Genomic DNA, 12830 nt, shown 5'->3' with positions numbered 1-12830 from the left:
CATTCTTGCTATTGCAGCCCAATATGTGGTTGGTCTTCGTTGCCTCTTCCTGGCTTATGTTCATCTTGCTGTCCACTGGAAGCCCACATTCTTTTCTGCAGAGTTGGTCCCAACACAGTTAGTCCTCAGACTGTACTGATGCATGGGGTAGTTTTGTCCCAAAATATACATAAAACATTACAGAAGAATTTTTTGAAAGTTAGACTTCCTCTAAACTTCCTGGGAAAAATCTTAAGGTACCATATTTACATGTTTCTGCCAAGCTGGGTTAACAGAAAGCAGTTCCATTTTAGCAGTCAAAAATCTCGACTTTGCTTCTCTTTTCTACTTACATAAGCTTACAGATCTCTTCAATGATTTCAGTGTAAGTGGCCAGGAATGAATGTAACAATAATAATAAAAATAAATTCGGCCTGAATAATCTCAGTCCTATCCACTGCTGAACAGTGATTTAATCTGAGTCAGTAAGAAATAATGGATTACCTGAACTAGTGAAAACTCCACACACAGTTCTACAGATGAGTTTAAAGTTTTTATATCTGTTTTGCTTTGCTTTTAAGTGTGAGTTTGGTTTAAACTTACTTAAAGACCCACAGTTTTATTTTTATTTAAGAAGAGCAGCAATGCATTCTGTTAATTAAATCGTTGCCATTTCCGGTACAAACCATCCCAATGAATAATCAGCTCCTTTCAACTGCTTCAGTGAAAGAAGCAAGAGCCCTCTAGGAGGGTGTTGCAACGCTGCCTTCCTCTAAAGGTGCAATTACATCCTGTTGCTTGATTTACAGAAAAACTGCAAACCCCTTTTTCTTGGGAGGAATGGAACTGCCTGTCATTCATGCAGGGAGGGCAGGGAAGAGGAACGACCTCTATGTCATATTGTATATAAGGAACTGGGTCCTGCAGGAAAGAAGAGAGGATGATCATGAAATGCTGAAAGAAAACGTTGGCTCTAGGGACCCTCACAGCCAGAGGGACCCCAGACTGGGCAAGAAACAGAGTCTCAGCCCAGACTGAACTGCGCACATCATCAAGAGGAAGAAGTCTCTATTTCCTTATCTTCTAACCCAGAGACGGTACGTTGCCACTGAAGTGATCAGCTCCAAATGAAAGGAAGGGAAACCCCTGTTTCTACCCCAATCTTTAGCTTTGTTGTGTTTAGTAGAATACTCTTAAAGTCTCAGTACTTGGAGTGAGGGGAGTCCCAGCTGGTTCCCAGTGATTGAGTCTGCAGTCTTGAGATCATGTATCAACCCATTACTCCTGTTTTCTGTGAAGACCTACTACTTGCATACAGCGTCAAGAGAGCTATGTAGCCAGACTGTTTAGAATAGTTGTCAGGGACGTCCTGGAGCACAAAAGATGGATGTAGGAGTTAGCTATGGCTTTATAACCACTGGGAACTGTGTCTAGCAGTAGTCCTTGTTAAGTTACCTGCTTTTGCAAGATCACTGCTCCCTCTACATTCTCTAAAGAGCTCCTTCTTGGTCTTCACCGACTATCCATTTTTTTGTCTTGGAGCTTATGGTAAAGTTTCTTCCTAACTTAGTCATTTTGCTGACTTATACTCTGAAGCACAGAGATTTGATTCCTAGTTTTGCACCTGAGGTAATATAATTGTGGATGTTTTCATTATTCATCTGAGTCCCCAGATGTTTTGAATCCTGCTGAGATGCTGGATCACAAGGAAACCTTGGGGCAGCAAGTTCCAAAGATGACAGTGGCAAAAATAAAGGCAAAGGTGTGTAGGCTTATCAGATTCACCTCCTCAACTTTATCGATTATTTCTTTCTGGAGCTTTTTTGAGATGTCTTCTTTCCAGGAACATCCCTGTCTCCAATAATAATTTTTTTCATCAACTTCCCATTCCTTCTACTTGCTCTTGACGGCATTGGAATATTTTGTATAGTTTTCCAACTTCTTTCATACTTAAATATTTCTGGGGTTTTGATGTGAGCAGAAGTCTTGAAGGAATCTCTGCTTTTATTCCTGGTTTACAGTAAAGTGTAGAAAGGGTTGGAATTATTCCTTGTAGTAAATATTGCATTACATGATGAACACATGAGCAATATGCACTGTTCATCTGTGACCAGTATATGTAATTTATTATTATACGTCTCTCTACATCCTTATCTTTTCTAGATCTGTACAACTTAAACAGCTTTGCATCACTCCACATTCCTAGGAACTTTCCATTCTTCCTGTGACAAGCAAGATCTCATTCTCTCTAAGACCAAAATATTAGCTTTGTATTTTCTTCAAAAAATTATTATACAGAGTACATTGCTGTTGAAAGCTTTGGTTTTGAGTTTGGAAGTTTGTTTACTTTAACTCTGATGTCATAGGGCTGACCCAGGCATAAAGATGTAAGCAGCCAAAATGTCAGCTCTAATTTTGGAATCCTCATGTCTAATCACTGACCCCTTCCATTTGAAATCCTGTTTCCATATGAACTTTGAGGCAGATCCATTGTGGGGAAGGGAGAAGCCAGTCAGCGAACACCTCAAATTCCCATTAATTGGAGTCAGATTGTAGAGCAGAAGCTCCAGCTCATTGTCTGGTTGTCCTTGTACATCTCTGGCACGGATGTAGAGAACTGCAGTATTGGTGTGAATAGAGAACGAATGGGTCTGCCTGGGAGTGGAAGCACCAGAAGGAGCAGTAGCAGAATGTCTGCAAAACTTAGGTGTTGACGGTCATCAAGATCCCAACACATCCATCTGCAGCTTCTTAGGACACTCAGATCAGGAGAGAGAGTCCAATGATGACTCTCAAAAGCAGGACAGGACGGACAGACAGTGTCAACTCCTAAAGGGTACCTAATGCATGTTCAAAACCTGCACATGGTCACCAACCTAAGAACAATTCAGAAGAAGTGATGAAGACCCAACAGCTGACATTCCTTGTCATCAATGTCATGGCAAAGAATCCTAGGCAGATCATTTGGGCACAAGAACCTTGGTGGTTGTGAGAATATGGGTCTGAGAGTGTGTTGAATGTGACTGAGTGAAATCAGTTTTGTTTTTAAATGAAATCACCGTCCTCCCCACACAATGAGCTTTACTACACTGGTTCTACAGTACTGCAACATTATTTCCTATATGGAATTGATTGCCAGGCATCAGGTCAAATTCAACTGTCTTCCTTCTGTTTCTCTCCCTGTAGATGCCATGTGAAGGCTGCATGGAGAGGGACAATAAGAGCACTGATGCAACCATGGAGTTCCTCCTGCTCGGCTTCTCCGAGCTGTTCTGTCTGCGGGTCCTCCTCTTCCTTATCTTTCTCATTATCCATTTGGTCACGTTGGCAGGGAATATGATGATCTTCATGGCAGTGGTTATGGAGCCTTCCCGTCCTCCCATGCTTTTCTTCCTCTGTCAGCTCTCTGTCATCGAGCTCTGCTATACCTTAGTCATTGTCCCTAAGGCACTCCTCGGCCTGATAGTGGTGGGCGGCAGCACCATTTCTTTCATAGGCTGTGCTGCACAGATGCACTTTTTTGTGGCACTCGGTGGGGCTGAATGCTTCCTCCTGGCAGCCATGTCGTACGACCGTTATGTTGCCATCTGTCAGCCACTTCACTATGTAGCTGTGATGAGTGAGGAGCTCTGCCTCAGGCTGGCTGTGGCATGCTGTCTGGGAGGCTTTGCTGTTGCCCTGGGGTTGACGGTGGCTGTTTTCCGCTTACCTTTCTGTCAGTCTCATCGTATCAACCACTTCTTCTGTGATGTCCCTGCTGTGCTGCACCTGGCCTGTACACAGAGTTACACTCCCGAGCTGCCCTTGCTGGCTGCCTGTGTGGTCCTCCTGCTGCTCCCCCTACTCCTAATCCTGACCTCGTATGTTTGCATTGCTGTTGCTTTGTTACATATCACCTCCTCCGCAGGAAGGGGCAAGGCCTTTTCCACCTGCATTTCACACTTGGCCATCACCTTCCTACACTATGGATGTGCCACCTTCATGTACATTCGTCCTAAGTCCAGTTACTCACCAGCTCGAGACAAGATGGTGTCTCTGGTCTACACCAACATTACTCCATTACTGTATCCCCTCATTTATAGCCTGAAGAACAAGGAAATCAGAGGGGCCCTCAGGAAACTGTTGAGGAGGAAGAAAATAGCTCAGCTGAACTGGGATACTATCAGAGCTGTGATGTGTGTGTGTGGCAAATTTTAGTAGAACAAATGTGTGCTTGTTGGAAAACAGCCCCATAACCACGTTAGAACCAGCTTCTCCATAGAATTCACTACGGCAAATATGCAGGCAGAATTCAATATGCATCAATACATTTATGACAAAATGACATCTCTGCTTAAAAAAAAAAAGAAAGTCTCTTAAGGTAACACTTAACCTAAAGGGATATGCTTTAATGACTTGCGAGGAAGAACAGCTTTGATCAGTTTGTGGTCTCACTTCTGTGATCACATACATACTCATGCTTAGATTCATGGTCATCTCAGCACAATCAAAAGATCAACACAAAATTATTTAAAGCCGCTGTATTGGTTTCATTATTTTTCTATCAAGATGAAAGTAGAAACTGGAAACTGGGAAGTCAATAAAAAATTTTAGACTGGTAAGTTTTTCAGCACAAAAAATCTAAAGAGGGTTACTGGAAGGTTAGAAGGAGAAAGCCCATGCCTAGAAAGAAATGGAAATTAAGCTGTGGTTTTCTCCAAATTTAGCAGAAGGCTGCACTCCAGCATCCCATCACAAGTGGAAAGATCATTAGTGTAAAACCATCTTACTTTGAATTATTCTAGATAATGAAAATGAAAGTGCCATCGATTTGACAAGAATATGACTTTCCTATGCCTGTTTTGCAGGAAGCTATATTTCCTTTTATAGGGAGATGCTTTAGGTTTGGATTGTTCCTATGGCAACATAAAGGCTAAGATACTGGTCTTATCATGTGACTTTTATCAGGAAAGACTGTATCATATAAATAAGGATGCCTGAGGAGTGTTGAAATCTATCATCGTAAGATTAATAACACCACTGCTACAGTTATTGTAATTTCTTTAGCAAAACCAGTGAGAGTTACAACACATGCAGGCATAAGAGTCTGAAAGGTGCAAAGCAGTGTTATTTTGTGTGTTTCCTACATGTAGGCAGAACGGGATGGTTAAAACAAATGAGGGAAGACCAGTTTTGGACAGAAACAGGGGCAAAAGAAGCAACTTCATTATTTTATTTAATATTTCCCTCCTCCATGGCTCTTTAAAGCCCCAAATAGACCCTATGATTCAGAACTCACTTCTTACATATCAAATTGTTGAGAAAAAATGAAAAGGCTTGCTTCTGTTTCTCCGTCTAATCCAAAGGAATTTCAGCACCTCAGCTGCCCTTAGCTCTCCCCCTTGGCAGACTGAGAGAGCAGAGTGATATTTGCTTTCTCTGGGCTGCAATCAGTAAGAATTATGGTAAGTGGATTTGACTAATGTAAAAAATTGGCACTGTAACTAAGGAAGTTAACTTGGAGCCATCTGACAAAAGAGAAATGTGGAATTTAAAACTCACATTAAAAGCTGTCTTCAAGTTGACAATCTAGCCAGGCTAAAACATTAACACAGAATATTGGCTCTCATGTCAATGAATACCTAATTACTGCTGTGAGCAAAGGTTTAGCTGCATTATTTAAAATGATCAAAGTTGTAGTGAACATTTTAATCACCTGCCAGGTCTTCCAAAAATGAGAAGGGGAGGGTCTCAATAAAAGCACATTACTTACTAATAGAGAAGTACTTTGAATCAAATGCTATTAAAGGATTTAAAGACAGTAAATAACTAATGAGCGCAGGACAAAACTGAAGCATCAATTCCAAATCCTGTCAAGTCAAATCAAGCTTGGAAGTTAACTCTGCTGCAAGCAGTGGGCTGGACTAGAGACCTCCAGAGGTCCCTCAGATTAGTAGGATTCTACAGCAGAGATTTCTAGGAGGTATTGATATGCTCAAATACCTGGCAATAAAACTAAGGGACAGAAAGACACTGAGGTTTATAATACTGATCAGAACCTTGGCAGAGGCCCCCATGTGTTTCTGGCAGCTGTAGGCATGGGATAGTAGAGATACAACTATCATCCGCTGCTAGCTGTGAGAAGATAACAGGGCCGTGTCCTGACCTAGAGATGTTCCTCAGGAACAACTGCTGACTGGGGGCATCTCAGCAGTCCTGTCCTCATTGCAAGGATATGGATGATGCCTTTGGGAGGGATACATGACTGAAACAGCAGCCAGGTTAGACTCCCAACTCTTCAGTTCTGAAATACATGTGGGAAGCACAACAAGCAATGGAGGCTTTCTGTGAAGACACTGTCTCCACCAAATGTCCTTGCAGGTAAATGGAGTGAGGAGATATCCCAGAGCCCAAGATTATCACACATCCTATCCCCATCAGTATTCCCACACCCACTCACAGCACCCATGGCCCCTCTCCTATGCCCAGCTGTGTTGAGTGCAGGGCTTTGCTGTATAGATCTGTAGAGAGGACTCAGGGATGAGAGTGGGAAGGGGAAGCTTGTTATTAAGAGCAGCAACCATGTACTGAGATGTCAGAACCCCTTTCTTTTTAAATGTTACCTTTCAATTGCCAGGAGTTGCCTGAAGTCCCTTTTCCACAACCTCCCTTTACAAGTGGCTGTTTCAGTCCCAGTACGCTGTATGTTGAGAGCTGGAGAATGCCTAAGTGAAGTAAGACAGCAACATCCCTGATGTAGGGCATGAGCACAGAAAAAATACAAGAATTTCTAAGTCCTTTTCAGGACTTCACGGGGAACAGCCAGGCAGTGCAGAGTTAGACAACTGCATATTCCACCTCCAACCTATCTTAAAGATAGATAGGGCAAAGATCTTTCCATGGGCATCATAACTGTCTGGGTTGGGTAGGGTCTCAAGCCCCCCCAGTGTATGAGTAAGGTTGGGGACCTGCATTCCACAAATGGTCCTGTCCTTTCTTGGAAGGAGAATGCCTACATCCCCAGATTTGCAGAGGTTTGAGATCTGGCAAACACAGGTGTCATGAGGTTTTCCAATGAAACCAGCAAAGACATTGCTAAGAATCCCTTCATGGTTTACACAGCCATAAAACCAGAGTATTAGAATCATAGAATCATAGAATAGTTTGGATTGGAAGGGAACCTTTAAAGGTCATTTAGTCCAACCCCCCTGCCATGGGCAGGAACATCTTCAACTAGATCAGTTGAATTCATCCTTGCAATTAATTTTGTCAAGGCTGCCTTGAGCAAGGCACTGGATGAGAACACAGATCTCATCAGTGGTTGAGCACCGGAGCTCAACCTCTAAAAGCTCAACCTGTAAGGCCTGTAAGATCTCATCAGTGCTGTCCACGTGCTCAAAAATGAAGAGGGTTTGGCGGATGATGGCAGAGACATTGAGGAACATTCAGGGTACTCAAGGTCCAATAGAGGTACCTTCACCCAAGGAGGTATTTCAAGCAGGTATCTTGAGTTCTACCTACCAATACCACTGATACTGGTAGAGTACCAGTGAAATCTCCTTTCCAGTATAGAGAAACCAGTGAAAGCTCCTTTTGTTTTGCACACTGTCATGTTTTGCTGGCAATCCAGGTAAGACGTTTCCTAAAAATTGTTCCTATAAATAATCAATCTCCTAAAAGAATTAAATGTACTTGCATTAAAAATATTTCCTTACTTTTCTAGGAGTCTAAATACAAAAAGTTTACTACGGGGATGTGTTTCTGTTATGGGTTAGGGAAGCTGAAATTCTGACGGAAGTCCAGTTTTAAGAACATGGAAGAAGTTTCAATGTATTCAACTCGCCTTGACAAAGGCATGTTATCACAGCCTATCCGTTTTGGCTTACATGGAAAGTGAGTCCACCAGCCTCCCTTCTTTTGGATTCTTTAAAAGCTTAGAAAACCTGCAGATAATCTTATATTTACCCAAATAGCTGCTTTTGTCCTTTGATATGAAGCAGAAGGAAAGCATCAAGGTGAAATTAATACAGCTATTTACAGCAATGGAGTTGTAGCCAGTGAAAATGGATGTGTGGACAGTATTATACTTAGAAAGCAGACTTTAATATCATAAGGGTGAAAAGCTGGCAAAGACGGTGATTATTGAGAAAAGGCCCCTGTTTTCCATATGTTTATTATTCAGCATGCCAAGGGCTATAGGAGTTTCTCTTGCAGATATTTATAGATAGAAGATTTACAGAAGAAGGGAGATGAGTCCTTCCTGAGATTGTTTTGTGCCATTATATGAAATTACGCAGCATATAAACTCTGAAAGGATCCTATATGATATAAAAAAATAAAGTCCACGTCCCTATAAACAAGCTAATGGGGAACAAATATGCTTAAATATTCTGCCCTTCCCCTCCAGAAAAAATTTATAGACTCTAATAAAAGTTTTTTATTTTCCAACTGGGTTTTTGTGCAGGCCTTAAGTCCCCTTTAGCGGACTCCCTCAGGAAGCAACCAGGAACGTAGGACAAGAAATAATCAGGAGACCAAAGTGGATCTGAGGAATGAGGTGAAGCTCCATGCCAGCTGGTTGGTTTCAGAGTCAGTTTCACTTTGCCCTGCAATCATCTCCACATCAAAAAGCTGACTGAAGGTGCTATTAATAATTCCAGCATTGCATCCCTAACCTAAAGCTCTTGGCTCTAAAGATCCTGCCGTGCTCAGTTATCTTCTAGACAAGTCCAGGAAGAAGTGAGAATGGGAAGGTCAATACCCACCCAGCATGTACCCTTGGCTTTACCTGCGTTAGTGCAAAGATGTGAGACAGTCTGGTTTTACAAATTGGTATGTAAAGATATAAGACCGTCTGGTTCTACAAATTGGTATGTAAAGCTGAGGGAAGACCAGATGGCTCAGCAGCATATGGCCTCTAGCCTAGTCACTGCTGAAAATCAGGTCTCCTAAAATCTGTGTCGTGTTTTATTGTGTTTTTGCTCTCAGCATTCACTTTAGTTTTCACGTTTTGATTTAATTAGGAGTTCAGGTTTCAAAAATCAAGTGGGAAGGTGAACTGGGAATAGTTGACAGTGAGTTGGGAAAATGTTAGCACAATCAATGCCCTCTTTTCCACCTGCAAGACAGCAAGGTGTCTGTTTCAAATATCTTCTCTTGATGTCAACATTGAAACCACTCAGGGTGAACATAGGTTGTCAACGCAGTGACCAGTGGCAACTATTTCATTTCTGCACAGGATAGCAACACTATAACACCAAGATTAAGCTACAACAGCAAGAAACAAGGGCAAGCTTATTGTGTTTAGATTGTGGAGGCAATTCTTAATTTGTCAAGAACAGGACCATAAAAATAACTGCAGGTTTGAAACAGACCTAAAAGCTTTAAAATTTCTATTAAAACCCCCAGAAATTAAAAGATTGATTAACTTACACATTCAGGTGTCAGTGTAGAAAAAAGAAATTTAAAATCACACTATCAAAGTGACTAGTGATATGGCTGCTTACTGCATGTTATTAATGCTAATGATTTTTTTCAGTGTTGGTGAGGTATTTTCACATTTAAGCATAATTAATCCAAGAGTGGGAAAGAACAGCTAGAAAATGTGAACAAATTACAAATTACAGAGAGGTATGTACTTGTCATGCAGAGAGTACTATTGCTATATTTTGAGGTGTGATTCAATTGCTAAAAATATTATAATCCTATTTTTCTACAACTTAGTTGAAGAAGTCATGAGCATCTCTACTAGAAATCAAATTTTCTGGGTCAAATTTTATGTTTATCGTACATATGCTGTTGTGTTAGCAATGCTCAAGGAGAAATTGAATTCTGCTTTTTTTTTTCCTTCTTTTTTTTCCCCTGAGGTCAGTAACAGAACTAATAAAAAAGTGAAAATGCCACCAAGATAAATAAACATCTTCAAATGTGCGCAGGAAGCATGTGCTCTCAAAGAGGAGTGGTAAGTGTAGAACTGCACTTTTTGGATTTATAAGTATATAATGTGCTATAATATCTATTAGAAAGTAACTAACTGTTTGTGACCCAGACTTGTACCACTTAGGGCAGTTTTATGAATGGGAATATGAATCAGATTGTATTATGGCTGGGTTTGCATTGCTTTCCACTTGTCTATCCAAAATGTTGCATTTTAACATAAGCGAAGCCCTGTTTTGCTTAGATTTTTTTTTCTTTTTGCAACAGGTCCCTCAGTCTCTCATGGCTTCACTGTTGACCAAAAATGTTAACTTGGAAAGAAACAAAATCCCAGCCATCACCAGACAAAACGGATTGCATCACCCTTAAACCACGCGTGGTCCTGATGGGTAGGGTGGGCCGCTCGCTGCTCCCGCCACCGCACCTTGAGGCTGCCCGGGCCTCTCGGGCTCCGCACCCACCGGACCACCAGGGGGAGCAGAACCGGGATGTGCAGGCCAGAGAATTTCCTCAGGTGATTTCTGGGGAAAAGAAAGGTCCTCCTCCTCATTTTCAGGATGGTACAATAATTTAATTTACTCCTGTTTTGCAAGCCCGATAAGAGCATGGCAGACCACGTGCAGGATAGCTTATCAAGAGACAAAAGCCAGAAAGCCTGCCGTTCAGGCAACAGTGGAAATATACTTCTGTGCCTAATTAGGTGTCCAGCCAGGGCATCAGTAGATAGAGAAACACCTATGAGTACATTGCTGATGAACAAGTAAGTGGAGTTTTATGCAGGGATACTGGACTTCTAGTCCATGTTTAGTCTTTCCCACTGGTATGTTGTCTCCATTAGATGGAGAATACATATGGGAAGCTGCCTTCCCCTTTTGATTGGAGCCCAAGTAAGGAACTGTCTACATTCCTGGTGGCAAGAAGACATGATTGTTCATCTACTATTGATGAACAGAATCAGAAAAAGATTAAGGTGGGAAGGGACTACTGGAGGTCTTTAGCCCAAATACCTACTCACAGCAGTGTCAGGTTGCTCAGAGCCTTGTTCAGCCAAATCCTGAACATCTCCAAGGGTGTTCCTCTGTGGATATGTGAGGAAGAGTGAGGGAGTGTCCCCTGCTTCTACTGGGATGAGCAATGAAAATGAAAACACAGATCTATTCCCTGTCTCTATCAGCTTCATTTGTTCCCTTGCCCTTGTTATTCTTCTCAGGGGAAAAAGATAACCAGCTTGACTACCTGTGCAGTCAAGTCCCCAAGTCCCTAAGCTAGGGGTGACCACTTTGTGATCAAGAGGATTCACTTGTGCTCATTTGTAGGAGTTTAAAATATCTGTTTAAAATAAAGTCTGAGTTTCAGAATGAAAAAGGTCCATGTACAAAACTAATTTAACAGATTAAACCACTAGATGGTAGGAGTCTATTTTCTGCAGAAAGACTGTCCAAGATAAAAAAGAAAACACTAGAATATTAAACTGTGGTCATGGAGGTGAGAATAAGAGAGAGAGTGCACATACTAGAATAAGAGAGTCCTGCACTCTACAGGGAATGAAACACCGAAACAGAGAGTCCCCTATGCTCTACAGAGCTGTCATAGATTTTTCTTAGGGTTGTAGAAATAGTGGATAAAAGGAGTGAATCAGAGGCCACAGAACAAGGGCAAGTTCCTCCTTTAGACTGAAGTGGGGCTTGTTGCAGAATGTGATTGGGGCCCCTGGGAGCCCTATACATCTATGTTACTATAACACCTTACTGAAAGTTCAAGATGCACAGATTCAAGTTATCAATACCAAAGGGATGCTTTGATAGTTTCGGAGGTAATATCAAGTGAGGAACTCCAGAGATTGTTTCTAGGTTCCGTTTCATTCATCATCTAGAAGCACATTTAATACCACAATGGTGAAACTCATAGCTCTTTCTAAAATGTGAGGAGCAGCAAACACAGTAAACAATTTATAAGAAACAAATGAAAGAGTTCTGTCTGAACTGCAGTTCAAAAGAAGCACGTCCCAACTGAGTCTTGGGAGTGCCCTTTGACGGTCCCAACACTACATCAAGACAAGACGTGGTGCATACCATTCCTCCTCACTTCCCTCACCACAAGCCCACATATCTGTAGGAGGAAAGCCCAGGTGTGTTGTGTAGTGATATTTTCCAGCTAGATACCTAATCTCACCGATACACGAAAGAGGATACTGGGAAATGGAAGGAAAAAATATGCCCTGCAATTCAGAAATACTCAGAGGGACTAGAAACACAGGATGTGATTCAACTCAAAGACATGCTGAGAGTGAGTTTAAAAGATGCGGTTATCTTCTTACCATCAAAAAGCATGCCAGAGATGGGAAGCTCACTGGGAAGCCACGACAGTGAAAAGGTTGTGGAGGTGTAAATCATCGAGTCATAGAATATGATTGTAAAGATAAAGATTTTTTGAAATTAAATTATTTCAGATTTTTTTTTTTTGCACTAGACACTCAGGGAATTAGTTTTGTCCAACAGTTTACAAAGACAAAATCCAACCTTGTGATGCACAAGCAGGAGGATCCTGTCAATGAAATACTCAGCAGAGTTGTATGAATAATTCATATGTAGTATTCCACTGTACTGGGTACAGCCTCTGTGTAGATTCCCTTTTTTTTCCCTTTGGATCTGCACTTCCGTGCAGAGGACACATGGCTAAGCAATGCAGCAGAGTTTTTACAGATATCAGTAAAGTTCCAGGTATTTGGCGTTTCTACTTCTTTATGCTTCCACTTTTTTATAGATTTGCTGCAGATCTTGTTCTTGCTGTAACATTAGATCGTATTTTGTTTGACCACCATTGTACACAGTCTAACTGGGAGCTACAGTAGGTGACCTCCAATCCACAAAATAACAAAGCAGTACATACGATTTCTGACCACCGTCACCTGGAATACCCCAAATTCTAACCCCCAT

General features: G+C 41.6%; 1 protein-coding gene across 3 annotated transcripts; it reads left to right on the top strand.

Annotated features, from left to right (window-relative positions):
• The first annotated feature begins 824 nt into the window (after positions 1-824).
• LOC142088776 (olfactory receptor 10AC1-like) lies at positions 825-11182 on the top strand. 3 transcript variants are annotated; one of them, XR_012675991.1, is made up of 4 exons: positions 4971-7851; positions 8423-8599; positions 9830-9919; positions 10162-11182. XR_012675991.1 is itself a non-coding variant. In XM_075164464.1 (2 exons), the coding sequence occupies exon 2, from the start codon at positions 3166-3168 to the stop codon at positions 4174-4176; it is 1011 nt and encodes a 336-aa protein (XP_075020565.1). In that variant the 5' UTR covers positions 825-1076; the 3' UTR covers positions 4177-4294. The 3 variants fall into 3 exon arrangements, 1 of the variants encoding a protein (XP_075020565.1); XR_012675993.1 differs by lacking the exon at positions 8423-8599; XM_075164464.1 differs by lacking the exons at positions 4971-7851; positions 8423-8599; positions 9830-9919; positions 10162-11182 and adding exons at positions 825-1076; positions 3166-4294.
• Positions 11183-12830: the final 1648 nt, after the last annotated feature.

Source organism: Calonectris borealis, chromosome 1, assembly GCF_964195595.1.
Source record: "Calonectris borealis chromosome 1, bCalBor7.hap1.2, whole genome shotgun sequence".
Taxonomy (NCBI): Eukaryota; Metazoa; Chordata; class Aves; order Procellariiformes; family Procellariidae; genus Calonectris; species Calonectris borealis.
The sequence above is the reverse complement of the archived record's forward strand: the minus strand, read 5'-3'. Positions and strand labels throughout refer to the sequence as shown.

Coding starts and splice junctions, on each gene's coding strand:
- LOC142088776 (XM_075164464.1), top strand. CDS start 3,166: ATGCCATGTGAAGGCTGCATGGAGAGGGACAATAAGAGCACTGATGCA.